The sequence below is a fragment of the Bidens hawaiensis genome, unplaced genomic scaffold (genome assembly GCF_021521415.1).
Source record: "Bidens hawaiensis isolate Kalapana, Puna unplaced genomic scaffold, B.hawaiensis_p1.1 tig00050717_1, whole genome shotgun sequence".
NCBI classification, from domain to species: Eukaryota; Viridiplantae; Streptophyta; class Magnoliopsida; order Asterales; family Asteraceae; genus Bidens; species Bidens hawaiensis.
In genome coordinates, this window is record NW_027499095.1 from 151 (window position 1) to 7,958 (window position 7,808).

Sequence of the window (7,808 nt, forward strand, 5' to 3'; positions counted from 1 at the left end):
TGTTGATATCATTTGTAGGAACCCTAAATTTATCCTTTTTCATGCACCAACTAGCTTCCTAACCCTACATTTACTCCTATATATTTCCCTCCCCATCAAAACCCTAATGGACCTTTTCATATATATATATATATGCAATCCTCTCTCTATATTTATCTATATATAATCTTCCACTGATTAATATAAAACCTATAGTTTGTGAACCACTGTTTCAACGGTCACGGCTTCCATTCGTGTGATCATGAACTTTGAAGTGCAAGCTGAGAGGGTAGCAAATATGGATCAACCAGCCGATCAAACACCTTCTGATCAACACCTATGTTACGTTCGTTGCAACTTCTGCAGTACCCTTCTAGCGGTATATATATTTGTGATCCAACTTTGTTTTTGAATGAATACAAGATAATTATTTTAATAGGGCACATACATCATATCCTTGTATGTATACATAGATATTGATGTTTTATGTGTGAATAATCTGATTTTTTTTGTGTTCATTAATATATATATATAGGTAGGGATACCATGCAAGAGGCTTTTGGATACAGTGACTGTGAAATGTGGACATTGTAGCAATTTATCATTTCTGACCCTTAGGGCTTCTCATCCTGATCATCCCTCCCTTCCACCTTTTCAGGTTTGTTTCTTGTAAATAATTTCTATAAAATATATTTTGTGCTTAATTTACTATGACATAGAAACAAGAAATACTTTAATTTAATTACCTAAGATAAGTAATTATTCCGACATATAATCTTGGAATTAAGGATGTTTTGTGTCTTAAACCTGCAAACAGGCTGGTTTCTCGAGTGATTTTAAAAGGGGTACTCAATCTTCATCATCCACATCAAATGAACCCACATCACCAAAAGCTCCGTTCGTCGTCAAACGTACTCATTAGTTCTTCTTCAGTATAATTATTTTTGAAATATCAAAATAAAAAATTACAACTATTACTATAGAATTTACTTTTTTTTTCGTGGCTATACAGCACCCGAGAAGAAACACAGGCTTCCATCTGCTTATAATCGATTCATGAAGTGAGTTAACAGCCAAACTACCAGCAGCTCTTGACTTTTTCGACATTTTCCGCATTTAAGTTGTTAATAATATGCTCTTTTGTGTGAAATTTTAATATAGAGAGGAGATACAACGCATCAAGGCTTCAAATCCGCAAATACCTCACCGAGAAGCTTTCAGCACTGCTGCGAAAAATGTAATTACAAATTTATATTGTTTCTAGCTTGATTTTATTGGTTTGGTTATACTGATTTAAAAATTAAAAGTCCCTATATATAATATTTGTATGTGTATATATAGATTTTTTTTTCTTTATTTGTAAATTTGGGTTTGTTAATACGTCTTCCAATGTTTGCAACAGTGGGCTGGGCATATACCAAATGGATCCATCCCAGGGAGCATCAACACTGTAAGTTTTCTTTAGCATTTATTGGTTAAGAATACCGAATTGTATGCAGCTAAAAGTATATTTCTCAATTTAGTTACTTAAATATTGTTTCATAAACTATAGTATTTTTCTTAATATGAGCATATCACATTAGCCCGTTGTTATTTGCTGCATTCAAAAGGGTATGCGATTGAATCATATCATTTATTTAATTATCTATTTTTCACCATACAACGTTCAAAAGAAAAATTTAATAAAATTTTTCTCAAAAAATCCCTACACACGTATTTTTTTATCACTTATTTCTTTTTTATCCTGAAATGATAAATTGATCTCGTATAGTCATTTTTTATGTTGCTGTTGAAATAGACCTTCTGGCGATAGTTTCTGCTACTCCACCCATTCATAAAGGATTTGACCTGAGCCAATATTTAGTAGAGAGCCTTTACCTGAACTCATACGTGTTAATTAGATCACTTAAAAGTAGGATGTTTCTCGTTTTTAGAAAGTATTGCCAAGTGAGAAAAGAAACAAAAGTTGTGTATGAATAAGTCTAAATATTAATCTTATTTGAGTTAAATAACATAGTTGTGTGTCTGTTATTATATAAGAATCAAAGAGAATTCATATTTTCTATGAAGATAACAAAAATTTTTGAACGATCCTTCATGAATGATGATATGTTTTCTGTTTTAGGGTTTTGATCTTGCAGGAATGAAGTAACTAAATATGCATTGCTACCTTGAAGACGTTGAAAGGACTGATGCAGCCTTATGTATTTGTATTCTGAAACTGATGTTCTATGAATGACTTATGTTATCTAATGTTCTTATTAGTTTAAAGACCATGCATTTTATGTAATATATCTTATTTCATAATGAATGATATCAATCCACGTGTTTTATTTATGTTAGAATCATTAGCTTACGAGACAACGTACATATAACACAATTGAAACGATGTAAAAGTTTAGAGAGAGAAAAAGGATGTTGTTTATAACAGACTTATATGTAAAACTAGGGTATATGGCCCGTGTTACTCACGGGGGAAAAAACATGTCAACAAACATAATAAATTAAACAACAAATTCAAGCAACATAAAACTTTTTCAACTTTCGGATCACAACGTTAACCATTTACAATGTCTAGATATTTAAAGTTTAAAGTTACAATAAGTTAGTGTAAACCAAACCACCAGAAAACATCAACAAAAGACCTAAACATGTTATTTCATATTAAACCACCATCAACTTCTTTAAATATTCTAACAAAAGAAACTTATTTTGCTTCACCACCTGAAAATTTAAAAAAACATTATCATCCGAATTAAATATACCAATAAAATAATAGCATGTTTAATAATGAAAGCCCGTGTTACACATTGATGAAAGTTATTATAAAAGTAAACAAATATCACATGTAATACGTAAATTTAGTTATATTATATAATGATTTTTATTTATGACTTTTATAATAAGTTTTTGATATATTTACACACTATTAATTACAAAGTATAATTTGCAAACCAAACCTTGGTGTTTGATTTATTTTAAAACAAAACATTCATACCGATATTTTTATACATTTTATGTGTATAAAAATGATTTTCAGAACAAAATGTTGTCACGTATTAAAAAATGTCTTTCTATAACGTTGAAAGAATTGGAGATGAAGACTCAAACAATAATGTAAAATTCAGTATCTTTCAATGGCTAGTAACATGTGTATCATACGCGTGAAAATTGTATATAAATATATATAGCGACAATGATGATGATAATAATCAATTGATAGTGTAATATTTAAAAAAACAAATAATTTTACATTCATTAAAATGCATTATATTGTTGTTTTTATTAAAACAAAATAACATACAACAACCAAAAAAGTAAAATGCCAACTTAAACATCTTTTTAACTTAAACCATGAACCCAAAAAGATATATCAATAAAAACTATATCATGATATATGAAGTCATAAAGTCTTGTTTATTAAACAAACATCGAAATAGAAATAAATGTTTTGTAACTTTTTATACTTGCAAAGAAGAAAACTAAAATCATCACAAAATCGAATTCAATGTATTGTTAATAAGAGAAATAAATGTATAAATACAATTCAAAAACTTATAAACAAATAACAAATCTCTATATACATCCTTAGAATGAAAGAATGAATTTTATGATAAAAATTATATAGAGATAATCATCATATTATCATACGATTAATAATAGAAGTTGTTTGACAAAATTATTACACGGTTATTATTTATAGATGATTTAGATAAACTTTGTAAGGATATGATCGAATTAATTATGATGTCAGTTTTTGTCTAAATCCAAATATTAAGTTTGAATATTAAAGTGTGTCAGTTTTGGTTTAATTTGAATATTCATATTTTGTCAAATTTGGTTACGAAATAATTTATATATGAAAAATGCATATGTCTTTTTAGTTAAAAAATAGTATAACTTAAAATAACTTGTGACGACACGAATTCATACAGAACAAATTTAATACTCTTTTAAATTAAAACAATTCCTTTTGAAATAATTACAAAATATAAAAAAATGGTTAATTAGTCAATTTCAAAAAATTGTGGAAAGGTTTTTGATTTTTGAAATATTATAATCGGGGTTTATTTTAGACATTAGTTTTAACATTTAGGCATAATAAAAATGGTCAAATATAAGAACATGGAATGTTTGTTGAGATTGAAGACTATGGAAAGGTTTAAAAGTTTGTATTTAATTTGTAAATTTCGTATTTAATCGCGTTTAAATACGTTATAACTATTAACCATTAATTAAGCAATTATATTGACTATTTAAAATTCAAAATTTATATATAAATTCGAAATGATTTATTTCAAATTTCGTATTTAAGCAACAACTTATTATATTTTCAGTAACATTAAAATTAAAAGTAAGTTATAATGATAATTCAAATTTGAATTTCAAATAGAAGATTGAAATGATTAATTTGGGGGTTTATTTTTAGAAATTAATTCTAAACATTTATGCGTAATTAAAAATTGTCAAATATAAACAAATGGAAAGTTGGTTGACATTGAAGAATATGGTAAACTTTAAAAGTTTGTTAGTAATTAGTCAAATTCCGTATTTATTCAGAAATAAATATGTTATTAATATTAATTATTTATTAATTAAGAATAAATTAAGCAATAAATATAATACTTATATTTTGGTTATTTGAAATCATTAATGTTGGAATTCTGTAATAATGTTGGAACATATTTTAGATATAAAAAATGCTTTAATTATGTGAACAAATCTACCATTGATGTCATAGTGTATAACCAGAATAATTACCAATAACGAGAATAAATGAATTACCAATGGATGTAACTAGAAAGTTATAAGTTAATAAGTGTTATTTTTAGTAAAACTTTTGAAATAATTATATTTTAAATATATTAACAGTATAACTTGTAACTTACTAATAGGATCTGTAATGATTGGATATATAAATATTTATATATAATATTTTTATAAGTTATTTAGTGGGTTTTCCAAATATAACGTAATTGGTTATAAATAGAAAATATACTGTATCTAACAATATAATAACATAATAATATTTAAGTCAAAAATATTGAAATATAAAATGGTAAGGTGTGAATGTTATTAATTCTGTCAAAAATATGATGTAACAAATAATTACAAAAGGTAACAAATTAATAATAATAAAAGTACTAAACTTATAATAATTATTATATATATAGAGACAATCATTAATAAATAGACAAGTATATGATACAAATAAAATTTTCTTTAATACACTGGTTCTTAAAAAAATATATTAAATGGACTTTGACCAACAACAATATATGATTGATTATATAAAAATCAAATAAATTACATTAATTGTGAAAAATACATAAATACATGAATAATAACAAAAATATACATCAATATTATTCAAAAAAATAAGAAATCTTATCAACAAATTCTCAATAAATGAAATTAGCTATATCACATAAATTGAAATGAGAAAATTAAATATTAATATTAATATCACATAAACAAATTACCAATTATGAAAGATTTGAATTATGTAAACAAATGTAAAATTGATGTTTTAACTGATAACCGGAATATTTGAATCACGTTACCGGAAAAACGAAATATGAAAAATCTCCATTGTATATTCAATTTTGATATAGAGCCTAAAGAGATTATAAGAAAATCATATAATAATTAATATAAATACAAACAAAAATGGAAAACAAAAACAATCGTAAATGAAATAAGGAATAATGTGATCATCAGACATTAGAGTAGAAAATAAAACCTTACAAGAAAACTGTAATAACTTCAAAATATCAATTCAATCTTGGATTTTGATACACTACAACAAAAAGCGCTTTTAAGGACCTTTTGTGTGGGACGCTTGTAAAATAGCGTCCTAAAATCTATTTAATAATACAAATGAACATTTGAGGTCCTTTTACAATATACGCTACATAACTGGTGTCCTGAAGGGTAATTTAATAGGATGGATGATTCTTTGGGGTCGTATTATCATATAACTTAATAAGACACTTAAAATCTAAATTCTAATAAAGTAACCTATAAGACATGTAGTTGTTGGTGTCCCATTATGTAGTAATATAATAGGACAGTTGATTACCTGAGATCTTATTATAACATAAATTAATAGGACATTTTGAAGTTAAGTCATAAATGTTCGGTGTTATAGGAACCCTTTCTAGTCTATCTCATATAAGAACATAACTTAATATAACATTTTACACTATCGTCTTATAACTTTAACCTTTACAAGACGCTTAACATTGCGGTGTTATTATAATACACCGTCATAGGACATTTGATACTTGAGTCATAAAACATCTGTTTTATAGGACGCTTATTCGCTAGAGTTTTATTATAACATAACTTAATAGGACACTTGACACTTAAGTCTTATAACTTTAACCTTTATGTGATGCTTAATCATTGTGGTGTTATTATAATACACCCTAATAGGACACTTGATATTGTAGTCATAAAACATATGTTTTATAGGACGCTTATTCGCTAGAGTTTTATTATAACATAACTTAATATGACACTTGACACTTGGGTCTTATAATTTTAACCTTTACATGACTTTTAACCATTGTGGTGTTATTGTAATACACTGTAATAGGACACTTGATATATGAGTTATAAAATATTAGTTTTATAGTACGCGTATTCGCTAGAATTTCATTATAGCATAACTTATTGTGACACTTGATACTTGAGTTTTATAACTTAAAACTTTATAAGATGCTTAATCATTGTGATATTATTCACAACAAATAAAAAGCCATATAGGCACACACTTTTAATGTCATTTAGTTTTTATGTCACTAAATTCTCGTAAACCAAAGGACGCGAGTGTGTAGTTGTAAATTAATTTCTCGGGTTTCGCGGGAGGACTCGGGGACCCATGGAATGTCTAAGAATTGTTATATTCTAGTTTGGGAGCGAAAAGGATCGGATTCCAAAGTGTAGGGGCTGAATTGCAACTTCTTGATATTATATCACAAGCCACCCTCCCCCTAACCTAAATTCTGATCGGAATAGAGAAGCAGCCCCATCGCCTTCGTTTTTGGCTTCAAAAATTCAGTTCCAAGCCCCTAGAGGTCTACTAAGGTGTGTACTATTCTCCCATAATCTCTTTTTATTCATATGTGGCGTCCTTGATGATCGATTGCTTCGGTTTTTCAACCTAGGGCCAGAATCGGACATCTTTCAATGGACCCACTTCCCGAGGTCAAAATTTAAGTCTTTTGGTGCCAAAAGTTTCTCAGGTATGTCTAGTATATCATACTAAAATTTCATGGAATTTTGAGTTGTTTTGGAAGGTCAATTGTAAGAAAACGAAAATTACGGTTTTGTCGGGTTTAAAATCGTAATTCTTGCAATTGGGGCGTTATTTGAAGGAATTTCCAACCCGATCAGTTTTTGGTGTCTTATGTTAGTGTAAGGACAGTAAGAAAATTATTTTTTTGGTTACAGGGGCTGATTTGGTTGGTGATTTATTAATCTGTTCGTAAGGGCGCGTAAAATCGGTTAATTGATAATTAAGGTGGAAAATGATGAGATTTCAAACCCCATTAACTTGGGTGGTTAAAATTTATGACTAGACTGTAAAAATGACATTTTTTTTTTCAAAATGGGTATGGTTTGGATAGTGGTTGGTTAAACGATTTGTTAACGCGCAAATTCGACACAATTAACGCAAGACGGGCATAGTTTATAAACCGTTAGCCTCATTTCAGTTTTGAGAAGATAATATTATGCAATTTAAGGTTTAGAGGCTGAGGTGGATGAATTTGGTAGTGTATGGAGTTTCAGGTCGGTTTAATCGAGTTGGAACGGCTCGTAGA

General features: G+C 27.7%; 1 protein-coding gene across 1 annotated transcript; it reads left to right on the plus strand.

Moving 5' to 3' along the window:
* The first annotated feature begins 205 nt into the window (after window positions 1-205).
* LOC143598695 (protein DROOPING LEAF-like) lies at window positions 206-2,282 on the plus strand. The gene is made up of 7 exons (XM_077076845.1): window positions 206-358; window positions 515-637; window positions 797-890; window positions 992-1,040; window positions 1,141-1,216; window positions 1,382-1,429; window positions 2,105-2,282. The coding sequence occupies exons 1-7, from the start codon at window positions 242-244 to the stop codon at window positions 2,129-2,131; spliced, it is 534 nt and encodes a 177-aa protein (XP_076932960.1). The 5' UTR covers window positions 206-241; the 3' UTR covers window positions 2,132-2,282.
* Window positions 2,283-7,808: the final 5,526 nt, after the last annotated feature.

Bases quoted from the DNA above. Each gene is read 5' to 3' on its own strand.
- LOC143598695 (XM_077076845.1), top strand. From the start codon at position 242: ATGAACTTTGAAGTGCAAGCTGAGAGGGTAGCAAATATGGATCAACCA. The intron at 359-514 runs GTATATATATTT...ATATATATATAG, and splicing joins TCTGCAGTACCCTTCTAGCG to GTAGGGATACCATGCAAGAG. The intron at 1,430-2,104 runs GTAAGTTTTCTT...TTTCTGTTTTAG, and splicing joins TCCCAGGGAGCATCAACACT to GGTTTTGATCTTGCAGGAAT.